We start from the raw sequence: 13339 nt of genomic DNA, 5'->3' as shown, positions 1-13339 counted from the left end.
TAGTATATCTGGCATTGTTCCTTCTTCTAGGGATAGGTTTATGATCTTAGCTAATTTTGGGGAGACTGTGTTAGCTGCTTTTTTTATGTCAAGTGTTGGTATTGAGTCGATATTGTGTGACTATATGATTAAAATAAAAAAAAAAATTAGCTCAATGGAAACTCTCGATGAATCCCAATAAAACTGAAATAGTTTGTTTGAGCCGCAACCCACAAAAAACTATACTCCCAGGATAGATCTTGGAAGTTGCAAAGTAACACCTTCCAACTCAAGTGAGAGATCTAGGGGTCCAAATAGAGGAAAATTTAACAATGTAAATCCACATAAGCAAACTAATTAGATCTGGTTTCCACAAGCTTCGGATTTTGAGACTATTAAAACTTCTATTAAACACTACAAACTTCAGAACAGTTTTATAATTCCTCATTTTCTCTAACCTTGGTTACTGTAATCCATTACTTCTAGGTCTTCCGACTAGTCACCTAAAACCCTTGCAACTTCTGCAAAATGCTGCAGCTATATTGTCTGGAGCAAGAAAATTTGACCATATCACCCCAATACTGATGGCTATGCATTCATTATAAAGTTCTAACAATAATATTCAATAACATCAACCTGAATAACAATGATCTACTAGGAATAACTTTTAAATCCTACAACCCCCTGCGAACCCTCAGATCACAGAAAGACTGCCTCGAAATCCCGAACTTGAGGCTCTCACCTAACGCTAACTAGAGATAGTGTTCTCAATTGCTGGCCCAAAACTTTTGAATTCCATGCCAGAAGAACTTCAAACATTAACAGATAAAAAGAAATTCAACAGTGACTTAAAAATTTGGTTATTCAAAAATGCCTTCCACTTGACTGAAACACCCAGTTCCCCATAACTCAAGATAACCTATATATTTCTTGTACAATAACCTCCCCCTTACAATTCCCCTTAATTCTGCTCTGTCTTCATGTTTGATATCTTCTTTTGTATTTCCTCTGTTTCTTTGAATGTTTTCCATCATGTAAAACACAGTATATTTTATGTTTTATCTGTAAACCATTATGAATTAGTGATTCTCACATGGAATGACTTTATATAAAACGTATAAATAAATAAACAAAGTTGTCAAATTGCAAGAGGACATTGCAAAACTGGGAGATTGGGCATTCAAATGGCAAATGAAATTTATTGTAGACAAGTGCAAATTGATGCAGTTAAGGCAGAGTAACCCAAATTACAAAATGCAAGGTTTCACATTAGGAGTCACCACTCAGAAAAAGGCTCTAGGTGTTGTCATTGGAAATACGTTGACATTTTCTGCTCAGTGTGCAGTAGCAGCCCAGAAAGTGAATAGAATGCAAGAATTATTAGGAAAGGAAAGGAGTATAAAACAGAGAATATCATAATGCCTCTGTATCACTCCATGGTGCGACCTCATCTTGTGTTCATATATCATACACAAACAGAATGCTGGGGATTATTAGGAAAGGAATGGAGAATAAAACAGAGAATATCATAATGTCTCTGTATCACTCCATGGAGCATCCTCATCCTGTGTTCATATATCATACACAAACAGAATGCTGGGGATTATTAGGAAAGGAATGGAGAATAAAACAGAGAATATCCTAATGTCTCTATATCACTCCAAGGTGCATCCTCATCTTGTGTTCATATATCATACACAAACAGAATGCTGGGGATTATTAGGAAAGGAATGGAGAATAAAACAGAGAATATCATAATGCCTCTGTATCACTCCATGGTGCATCCTCATCTTGTGTTCATATATCATACACAAACAGAATGCTGGGGATTATTAGGAAAGGAATGGAGAATAAAACAGAGAATATCATAATGCCTCTGTATCGCTCCATGGTGCATCCTCATCTTGTGTTCATATATCATACACAAACAGAATGCTGGGGATTATTAGGGAAGGAATGGAGAATAAAACAGAGAATATCATAATGTCTCTGTATCACTCCATGGTGCATCCTCATCTTGTGTTCATATATCATACACAAACAGAATGCTGGGGATTATTAGGAAAGAAATGGAGAATAAAACAGAGAATATCATAATGTCTCTGTATCACTCCATGGTGCATCCTCATCTTGTGTTCATATATCATACACAAACAGAATGCTGGGGATTATTAGGAAAGGAATGGAGAATAAAACAGAGAATATCATAATGCCTCTGTATCACTCCATGGTGCGACTCATCTTGAGTATTATATGTAGTTATGGTCACCGGTTCTCAAGAAAGATATAGCAGAATTAGGAAAGGTACAGAAAAAGGCGACCAAGATGATAAAGGGGATGGAACAATTCCCCTATGAGGAAAGGCTGAAGAGGTTAGGACTCTTCAGCTTGGAGAAGAGACAGCTAAGGGGAGATAGGATAGAAGTCTATTAAATAGTGAGTGGAATGGAACGAGTAAACGTTAATCAGTTGTTTACTCTTTTGAAAAGTACAACAACCAGGGGACACATAATGAAGTTACTGGGTAATACATTTAAAGCTAATAAGAAAAAAAATAGGTTTGGACAAGTTCCTGGAGGAAAAGTCCAATAACAATTGCTAAGGTAGAGTTACAGAAATCCACTGCTTATTCATGGGATAAGCAGCTTGGAATCTATCTACCCCTTGGGATCCTGCCAGGTACCTTGTGACCTGGCTTAACCACTGTTGGAAACAGGATACAGGGCTTGATGGTCCCTTGGTCAGCTCCAGTATGGTAAGCCTTATGATATGTTCATCTAGGTTCACTTTAGATGTTTAGAAATGTCGAAAATGATGGCAGATAAAGAACATACAGCCATCCAGTCTGCCCAGCCACATCTCCAGCTCATCTTAATAATTCATTCCTATCCTTCAGAGATCCATTGTGCTTATCCCAATGTTTCCTTAATTCTAATACTGTCCTTGTTTCCATCACCACATTTTATATAAAGATATATTTCCTTAGATTACTTTGTCTATCCCCTTTCACCTTTATTCCATGACCTCTCATTCCAGAATCTCTTTTCCATTGAAATAAGCTCGCCTTCTGAATTGTATTTAAATGTCTCTATCATATCTCCCCTTTCTCTCTTTTCCTCATGGTTAGATCTTTGTCTCTCCCCATATACTTTATGGTGAAAGCAATTGACCATTTTAATAGCCACCTCTGGACCAGCTCTGTTTGGTTTATTTCTTTTTGAAAGGGTGATCTCTAGATTTGTACTCAGTTCTTCAGATGAGGTCTTATCAGAGACTTTTATACAGAGGCAGAATATCTCCTATTTTTTTCCTTCTGGCTATTTCTCGCCCTATGCACCCAAGTATCCTTTTGGCTTTTTCTGTCACCTTATCCACTAGTTTGGCTATCTTAAGATCATCGGATATGATCACCCTCAGATCCCACTCTTGTACACAGAAGAACGTCACTCCCTATACTGTACTGTCCTTTGAATTTTTGTAATCCAAATGCATGACCTTGCATTTTTTTAGCATCAAATTTTAGTTGCCATACTCTCTAGATCATTCCTTAAGCTTTGCCAGATCCTCTTCTCACATTTTGAACAACTTCCAGGTTCTCTAGTCATTTGCAGATTTTGGTATCATCTGCAAAAAGGCAAACCTTCCCCGATAGCCCTTTAGCAATATTGCAAATGAAAATGTTGAACAGAACTGGATCAAGGACCAACTCCTGTGGCACACCACTGGTAACTCCCCTCTCCTCGGAGTGAACTTAGTTTGCTGCTATCGTTTGTCTCCTTACACTCAACCAGTTTCTAACCTATCATTCAATCTAGAGACCATACCTAGGGTGCTCAGTTTATTTATAAGTTTCCTATGCAGAACTAGGTCAAAGGCCGTACTGAAATCCAAGTACCCTACATCTAACACTCTGGTCACCCAATCAAAGAAATTGATTAGATTTGTCTGACAAGGCCTACCTCTGATAAAACCATGCTGCCTTGGATCTTGCAATCTATTGAATTCCAGTAACCACGCTGTCCTCTGTTTTAGGAGTAATTCCATTAATTTGCTCACCACAGAGGTCCGTCTAACTGGCGTATAACTCCCATCCTCCTCCATATTTCCACTTTTGTTAATTGCAATCACATCTGTCGGTCTCCAGTAATTCGGATCTACTCCCGACTGTAAAGAAGCTTTGAAAAGGAGCTGCCTGAACTTCTCTAAATTTCCCAACTGATCCCATTGCTTTATCTACTTTAACTTTTGCTTTCTTCTCATGAACACAATCTTCTGAATTTTCTATGAGGTCTATCATACTTTCATTCCTATTTATGGCAGTTTTCTGAGATCCTAATCCAAGCCCTTCCTCAGTGAATACTGAATAGAAATATCTGTTTAGCAATCCCACTTTCTCCTCACCTGCCCCTACATATTCTTCCTCTTCACCTTTGAATTTTACAATCCTGTTTTTGCACTTCTCCTGTCACTAATATATCTTAAAAAAATAAAATGTTCTTCTGTTTTATCTTGTTAGCTATCCTTTCTTCCATTTGTGCCTTCATTCTCCTGACAACTGTCACAGCTTCTCTTAGATTTTCCAGATATTGTTGCCTGTCTTCTCTTTCTGCAATATCTTGTAGTTTGTGAATGCTAATCTTTTTTCCCTTAACTTTTCAGCCACTTCTTTAAAAAACCAATATGGCCTCTTTCCTTTATTTACTTTTCTAACAAAGGGCTTGATTTAGTAAGCCTTTTCTCCCATCCTGTGTCTATAGGGAAAAATGCTTAGTAAGTGAGGTCCAAAGTTTGTTGCCCTTACACTATCTTTATTTTTGCCCACTACTCTTCTTATTCCCCCTAGCTTATCCCATCTTCTTGAGGTACTCTCCACCCTTCTTAACAAAGTTAGTTTCTCTGGTGTCCAGAACTCCCGCCTTTGAATAAACCTACACTGCCTATCTTCTACTGCTGAATCACACCATCCAGTGATCACTGGATCCCGGGTGATCATCCACTACAACATCAGAAACACTCTCATTTGTAAGCACCAGGTCCAGTATTGCCCCTCATGCTTCCATTGTTGTCTTCTTTGAAAGTTGATATGGTTGGCATGAGAATATAAAAGCAATTATTGATGATGTGGCATCCTTAAATGGTTCTGTCTCTGCTGTTGTAAATCTGCTCCAGTCCTTTAAGTGAATCTTGAGGCTTGCTGAACGATGATATTAAAAGCATAAAAGGTTTCCTGACTTGATTGAATACAAGAAGTTCTTATCTAAGTATTCTTCTGTGAAATCTTTAGTTTTCTCCAGATGATTTTGCTACTTTCTTCACCAGCAAAATAGTCAAAACTTTGGTTCAGTTTGAATCTGCTTTACTATTTTGGGTTCTCAGGTACCAAATTTGGGTTTTTTTGTGGAATGAATTCAAGCAAGTCATAGAACGTGAAACTTGATCTATAATGCAAACAAACGAACAGTAGTTCTTCTCCATTGAACCCTTGTAAGAGCTCTCTGCTTATGGTTTTATGTACTGCTTTAGCTCCCACAGTTTGCCAACCTGTCACTCATGTCAGATGAATTACTGGATTTTTTTTAAAAAAGCATCTTTTTTCCACCCTGAAGAAAACGTCCTTAGTGTGGTAACTGGCCAATACAGATGGATCTATCTTGTCACTTCCATTTTTATTGAAGGTTATTGAGGCAGTGGTTCTTAATCAACTAAATGATTATTTGGAAGATCATAATGTATTAGATCCTCATAAGTGCAGGTTTTGTAAAAACTTGAGCAATGAAGTCTTACTATTATCTTCTTTTGATACGTTTTGGCATGGCTTTGAAGATGGTACCACTTACATACTAGTCTTGTTAGATTTATCATCTTTAACACTTTGTATCATTCTACCCTGCTTCCTTGTCTTCAAGAAATTGGCATATCAGCAAGAGTACTTAACTGGTTGTCTTCATATCTTTCTAATTGAAAACAAGTAGTTCATATGGGTCATACTCTTTCCAGTTGGCATAGGTTGACCCCTGGAGTCCTCAAGTATGTGCTCTATCAGTGATGTTGCTCAATATCTATTTAATCCTGTTTTGCAAGCTCCTTGCCGATCTAGGGTTTTGCTACAAGATTTATAGAGATGACTTTGTTCTTCATACCGATTCACTCATCTTGGCACATTACTTTACAGTTGCTTGTTATTTACTTATTAATTATTAAACAATGGTTACATCAAAATAAACTTTCCCTTAATGTTAGAAAAACAGAGCTGCTGATCCTGCGTAGAATATTTCTGGCTGATCCTCCATCTTCTTTATTCTTTTCTGGGCATGTATTGTCCATTGTTCAACAAATCTGTAATCTTGGTGTTTTTCTTGGACTCAAATCTCTCAATGCAAACCCACATTCGGAATGTTACTAAATCTGTGTGTTTCAAATTTAGAATGTTAAAAAGATTAAAACCATCACTGGATGAGAGCAACTTTAGTCTTGTTCTTCAAGCTCTAGTCTTGTCCACACTAGATTACTGCAATTCCCTCTTACTTGGTTCTCTCTGCCTGGACTATCCGGCCGTTTCTATTAGTCCAAAATGCTGCTGTGCGCATATTGTCATGTAATGGCATGCACCAACACATTACTCTTGTTTTGCAGTCTTTTCATTGGCTGTCGTTACCATGGAGAGTTCAGTTCAAGATTGAAACCTTGATTCATAAAATGATTTACTCTCTGTATCTGTTTTACATACCAATTTATGGATCTACTTTTCATAAAAAAACTTTAAGGTTTGCTAAGCGCAACCTATTGGAGGTACCTTCCTTGAAAGCTGCCAGATTAGGCGAGACTGGAGACCACTTTTGTAGAATTCACTCCGTGAACAAGTTCACCTCATACTTTGTCAGAAACTATTTAGAAAGCAGTTAAAAGCATATTTGTTTAAACAGACTTTGGAGTGTGTACAAGTATCTGTATAAATTGTAACGTTCCACAGGTTATATAGTCCATTCTCTCATCAGCTGTTAATATATTGTTTGTTTGGTTTGTTCTAGGTTTCAATTATGTTTGTTGTATTTTTTATGTTTGTTCAGTTGTAATCTGCCACGAACTGTGGATGCGTTGCAGGATATACATTTTTAAAAATTAAATAAAAAGAAATAAATGTGATGGAACAATTCGTTCTGCAGTCAATCCAGGATCTCTCTGCTTCTAGTTGACACCACATCTAGAATATCCCAGTCAACTTTGGCAGATTGAAATCCCCTAGCAATAGAACTTCCCCCTTCATAGCAATTTTGTGAATATTCTCCATTAAATCTCTCTCCATTTCTTCTGCCTGCGAAGTAAGTGTGTGTGTCCTGCCAATATAAACGGATGTTCCATTCCCTCTTGTATTTATTTATTTGATTTATGTTCTTTTTTTCAGCACTTCAAGCGTATTACATTCAGATACTGTACATACTTCCCTGTCCTCAGGGGGCTTACAATCTGAGTTTTGTACTCAAGGCAGTGGAGGGTTAAGTGACTTGCCCAAAGTCACAAGGAGTAGCATTGGGTTTGAACCTAGTTTCCCTGGTTCGTAGCCCGCTGTTCTAACCTAAGCTACTCCTCCACTCCCCTCAGTGCCATATTCTTACCGCATAAGTTCAGCAATGCTGTTGCTTTAATACAGTTCTTTATGTATAATGCCACACCTCCTCCCTTCCTGAATAGATTTAGCCAGGTATAACTATATCCCAGTCATGGTTTTCCATCTACCAGGTCTCCGTGACGCCACTACATCCAAGTCAGCTTCTTCCATGACTGCCTCTAGATCCAGGACTTTATTTCTCATCCTGTGAGCACTAATGTACATAGCTTTTCAGATGTTGCTCTATAAGTGCACCTCCCCTCCTCTGTCAGGTAGAGGTGGGCTATGGTTTGACTTTGTGATCTTCCTTTGTGCAGGTTAGCCGTGACAAATGCCACCATGACGGGCACTGTCCTGAAGATGAGTGACCGGAGCCACAGACAGAAGCTGCAGCTGAAAGCATTGGACACGGTGCTCTTCGGGCCTCCTCTGTGTGAGTGCATTCGTAGAAGCAGATGAGTGGGACTGGGGCATCAGTTCAGGCTTACAGAGCTGACGCGGAAAACGCTTCTTGGTTTCCTGTTACAAGGCTCTTTGTCAGGCAGAACTGGAGAACCAAAAGAAGCAATGAGTGAAAGAAGAGACTCTTGTAATGATTTCATCTCTCTGAGATAGCTGATCCCTTCCTCCACATTTCACACTAGCTACTCCTGGGGGAATTCTGCGCACAAAAACTTAAAATTCTGCAAACTTTATATTGGTCAAAATGACAATTTACATGACAGTCTTAAAGTAATTACATTTTAAATTAATACAGAAAAATGTTGTTACTTAAAGATGAAGAATTTTAAATATTTTGAGCAGAATTTCCCTAGAAATTCACTGTAAGAGTGTCCCTTCCATCGCTGTCCCTACTCCCCTGGCCACTTTGCCCTCCTCCACCTGCCAGTATCTCTCCCCACCACTCTAGGTTCAACCCCTTCCACTCTATTGCCAGTCCCAGAGTTTGACCCCATTCTCAGTACTGCCCCTCACACAGGCTCCCTCTGTCCCTCCCTCTCTCACACATATGCTCCCTCTCTCTAATACACATACACACCCCCTCATACAGACTCCCTCACTCTCACGCACACACACACACACACACACACATCCCCTCATAAAGGGCCCTCTCTCTTGCATACACCCACATAAGCTCCCTTTCTCTCTCACACATACATCCTCACACAGGCTACCTATGTCTCTCTCGCACGCACTCATTCACACAGGCTCTGTCTCACACATAACAATCCCTTCACCCAGACTAGCACCCTCACATATACACTATTCCTTTTTCATACACATGCGCTCCCTCTCTCTCTCTCTCTCTCACACACACACACACTCACTCACACACACACACACACACACACTCTCTCTCTCTCTCCTTCACAAGCTCCTCATATAGGCTTCTTCTCTCTGAAACCCACACTCAAGCATCCCCCCCCACTCTCTTACTTCCCATGCTCTTTCACCCTCCCCTCTCACACCTTCTCTCACCTCACCTCTCCTCTCACACACACACACAAACATTCTCTCTCACCAGGGCCTTCCATCTTCGCCGTGAACGGCACGCCCGGGCCTTCATCTTTGCCACGAGCGGAGCGCATCCCATGGCACACGCGGGCCTTCGTCTTCGCATGCTCCATTCGCGGTATGCCGTGGTCTCCTCTGCTATTTTCTGCGCAAAATTTGGCAATTCTGTGCAGAAAATGGCAATTCTGTGCTGGGGGGGGGGGCGTGAATTCTGCGCTCCGCAGTAGCATAGAATTCCCCCAGGACTAATGAGCACACTGTTTTATTTATTTATTTAAAGCTTTTTTTTATACCGGTATTAGTAGTTACATCATACCGGCTTACATCAGAACTGCAGGTAGAAAATACATCAAACAGGTACTGGGGATGGGACTACAGAGAAAAGAGAGATAAGCCAAAAACTGGCAAACGAGAACAGCAAACTGTTTAAGATAACAAGTGAACAATGTAAAATAACTTTATACATAGGTTCAGGTCAGGTACTGATGCAGCAAAGGGTCAACGGTGCAGGGGGACTAATCTGGGTAAGCCTGCTTGAAGAGCCATGTCTTTAGTTTATTTTTGAATTTGGTGCAAGGCTCAAGTCTGAGGTATGTGGTTAGAGAGTTCCAGCGGGTAGGACCAGCAATGGAGAGGGCTCGATCCCTACTGGAGGTGAGGTGTGCCTTCTTGAGGGAAGGCACATGGAGGGTGCCTTTGTAGGTTGCTCTGGTGGGGCGGTTGGACAGTATGAGGCGGAACGGTTCATCTAGCCGGTTGGAGTTGTGTCTGTAGATGGATTTATGAATAATGGTAAGGGTTTTATAGAGGTCTTTAAGGATGGGGGTGATATGGTCAGATTTACAGGCATTTGTGATGATCCTTGCTACCGCATTCTGGAGCATTTGAAGCGGTTTTATGGTGGAGTAGGGAAGACCTAGGAGAAGGGAGTTGCAGTAGTCCATTTTAGAGGAGAGGGTGGCCTGAATGACGGTACGGAAATCATGGGTGTGAAGTAAGGGTTTTATTTATTTATTTATTTGTTTATTTATTTTTTTAGAACGTTGAGCTTAAAGAAACCCTCCTTGAGGATGGTGTCGATGTATTTCTTTAGGTTCAATTGCTGGTCAATCAGGATACCGAGGTCTCATACAAAGGGCTGAGTGGAGATGGAACTATATGCTGGGTCATTTGCAAGGGAGGGTTTGGGGATTTGGTGTTGGGATATGAAGAGTAGTTCAGTTTTGGAGGCTGGATTGATGAAGCCTTTTTTTCCTGTAGACACAAAATGGGAAAACTGAGTACATCTGGTCCACTAGGAGCTGCAAATCCTTGTTTGTTGAAGGAAGAAATGGAAGTAAGGGCAAATTGGCGTTTGCTACTGGATTATAGCTCACTTGAAATATTTACAGCAAAGTGATTTTGGGTTGTCTGTACTCTGTCCTCACAGCTGCTTTCTGCTTTGTTCAATTAATTATATATATATATATATATATATATATATATATATATTTTATTGTATTCTGCAGACTGTAACAATTCAACTGAAAAACGTGGCGCAGTAAACCATGTGGGGAACTGTCAATATACATCATGACCTGACCTGGGAAGCTGCACTGTGATAGGCTAATGAGTTTGCTTTGTGATGTCACACCTGTGATGTAATGGATGGATAAAATCTCATTTAACATTGCAGTCCTTGAAAATTAAAATGAAAGCAGGAAAATTTGCTGACTGTAGTAAGAACCATTTGTTTAATAGTAATGTCATTCATGCAAATAACGTGTCTCTTTTTGGTTTAAGTCCCTGGAAGCACGGTTGAAGACCAAAGGAAGAATTAAAAGGGAGAATGGGTTTAGTGAAGAGGTTCAGAAAAAAATGCAGTATTCATTCTAAAAAGAGAGGCTGACGGACCAAGGACAATAAGGGGTTATGGTTTGAACTCATTAACAGTTTGCTGAAGTTGCAGTATTCAAGATATTGGCACAACTAAAAATAAATAAGGCTTTGGGACCTGATGGTATAGCCCAGAATATTGAAGAAGCTAAAGAGGGTGCTAACTGTCGCCCTGGTAGTTCTGTTCAACTTATCTCTTGAAATAGGAGAGGTTCCAAGAGACGGCAGAAGAGCAGAAGTGAAAAAATACAGAGCTGTTAGGTTAACATCAGTAGTGGGCAAGGGAATGGAAGTGTTACTGAAATATAAAATAGTGCAATCCCTTGAAGCAGCCTGGCTTCATAAGGAGAGCATCTTGCCAAACAAATTGATTGACTTCTTTGATGCAGTGACAAGAGGATTGGGGTGCAGGTAGGGGTTGTAGTAAATGTGGTCTCTCTGGATTTCAGTACAGTTTTTGATAGCGTGCCACACAGAAGACTTTAGCCAGCCTGACAGTTGGCACAAAATTTATAAACTGAGTGAGACGTTAGTTGGGCATCAGCTTAGCGAGCGGTGGGTCAGTGAGGACCACTCTGTTGAAAGGAAAGTGACCTGCAGGGTGCTACAAGGATCAGTGCTAGGCCCAGTCCTCATCACTGTCTTTGTAAGTGACATTGGGGAAGGGTTTGAAGGGAAAGTGGGCTGGTTGTGGAGTATAACATTTTCAGTAAGCTGCTGCTGGTAGATATGATGAAAATGAATTTAATATTTGAGACTGTTTTGTTGTTGTATATCTTCAATAAAGCTTGACATACATGATTCTGAAGCATGCCAAGCATCAAACAATATACACAATCAGTGTTCAAAACATTTTCACGTTTTTCCCCGCACCACATGGCATAACCCCCCCGCCTCAGATAACACAAGGGAAACGAGAAAAGAGTAAGAAAAAGAAGATTCATATTGGGGGTCATACACATGCCAAAATAGAGATGCTAGAGTTCAGAAATTTATGGATGAATTACCTCGCTTCTGGTCCCCAGAGACAGTTATAAATAAGGGTGCTAAACGTCAATAAATTTAAGCTTGCATTTAAACGATCGGGTTGTAGTTTGATTTTTCATTTGCATTAGACCATGAAATTTATTTCTCTAAAGCCAAAAAGCTGGAGGTTCCTGCTCGCACTAATGCAAGAGAATGGCCACCTTCGCCATCAAACATGTTTTCTGGAGCAAAAGATGTTTACCCTTCCCTCGAATCTGGAAGGAGGATGCTACATCAAAAAGGACGTCCTCAGGAGCAAAAACCACTGTCTGTCCCATCAGAAAAAGATTCGATTGAGATCGAATGTCGGTATATAAAAATCATAAATAAATAAATGCTCGTGAATGTTTTCCCAAAAGGATTGAAATTCAAAAACAATGCCTCAGAGTGCCCCTATCCAGCTGCCACTTACAGCACAACCCTGAATTCAGGTAACCCATTCTATACAGCCAGGACGGAGGCAAGTACGCCCGCTGTAAGAATTTGTATTGCATCTCTCTCAAATTTGCATATTCCGTCAGCTCAGGTATGCACTTAAGAGTGGAAAAAATGAAAATCGGCCAAGTCAGATAATTCCGCCTTCCACTTAGCATGCAGTGGGGCACTAGGAGACTCGGGCCTTAATCTAACTAGGGATCTGCGAATTCACGATGTCCTGACTCTTATGAATTTCAACTTAAAAAAAACCTCTTCTATCTGATCTGTGAAGGCATCCCTAAGATTAACGCTCTACATTGAGGAGATGTAATGTCTCAGCTGCTTGTAATGCCTGATATGTGAGTCCACCACATGTGATAGAGTCCACACCTTGCACTGCCCAATGAACAAATGCCGAAGCCTGCATGCCTGGTGTAAAATCTAGATTGCCCCTAATAGGTATATAAATGGACTCCCTTGGATCATGGTCCAATTTATTACAATGGTATATCCACGCCTTACGTAAATGACTATGGAGAAATTGCGACGTATATCCAATGGCAAATGTGCCGAACCAGCATGCAGCACAAAGCATGGATATAAAGGTTTGACCTATTCCTTCTCCAGATCCAAGGGGGTAAAATGTGCAGAATTATATATCCAGTCTTTCACGTGTCTCCTCCACATCCGGAATCCCCAGCCCTCCTTGCTGCCAAGATCCCAGCGCCCTTTTCCTTGCCGTACAAAACGGGACAATGCCCTCTATTAAGGGAAATGTTTGCAATATATATAAGCACTGGGGCCATAAAAGCATTTTAAATAAATTCACCCTACCAGTCACCAAAGGGGGCAAATCCCCCCCCCCATTCCAAAATGTTCTTCTTTAAGGACTTTAATAATGGTGGAATATTTAAATCATAG

General features: G+C 40.2%; 1 protein-coding gene across 6 annotated transcripts in view; it reads left to right on the top strand.

Moving 5' to 3' along the window:
* The window catches only part of STIM1 (stromal interaction molecule 1), a 327443-nt gene that overhangs the window by 191030 nt on the left and 123074 nt on the right, over positions 1-13339 (top strand). For all 6 annotated transcript variants that reach the window (XM_029601953.1, XM_029601952.1, XM_029601954.1 and 3 more), the window contains exon 6: positions 7903-8018. In XM_029601953.1, the coding sequence (XP_029457813.1) occupies positions 7903-8018 (116 nt within the window). The remainder of the gene's footprint in view (positions 1-7902; positions 8019-13339) is intronic.

This window comes from Rhinatrema bivittatum, chromosome 5 (assembly GCF_901001135.1).
Source record: "Rhinatrema bivittatum chromosome 5, aRhiBiv1.1, whole genome shotgun sequence".
In the NCBI taxonomy this organism is placed as follows: Eukaryota; Metazoa; Chordata; class Amphibia; order Gymnophiona; family Rhinatrematidae; genus Rhinatrema; species Rhinatrema bivittatum.
The sequence above is the reverse complement of the archived record's forward strand: the minus strand, read 5'-3'. Positions and strand labels throughout refer to the sequence as shown.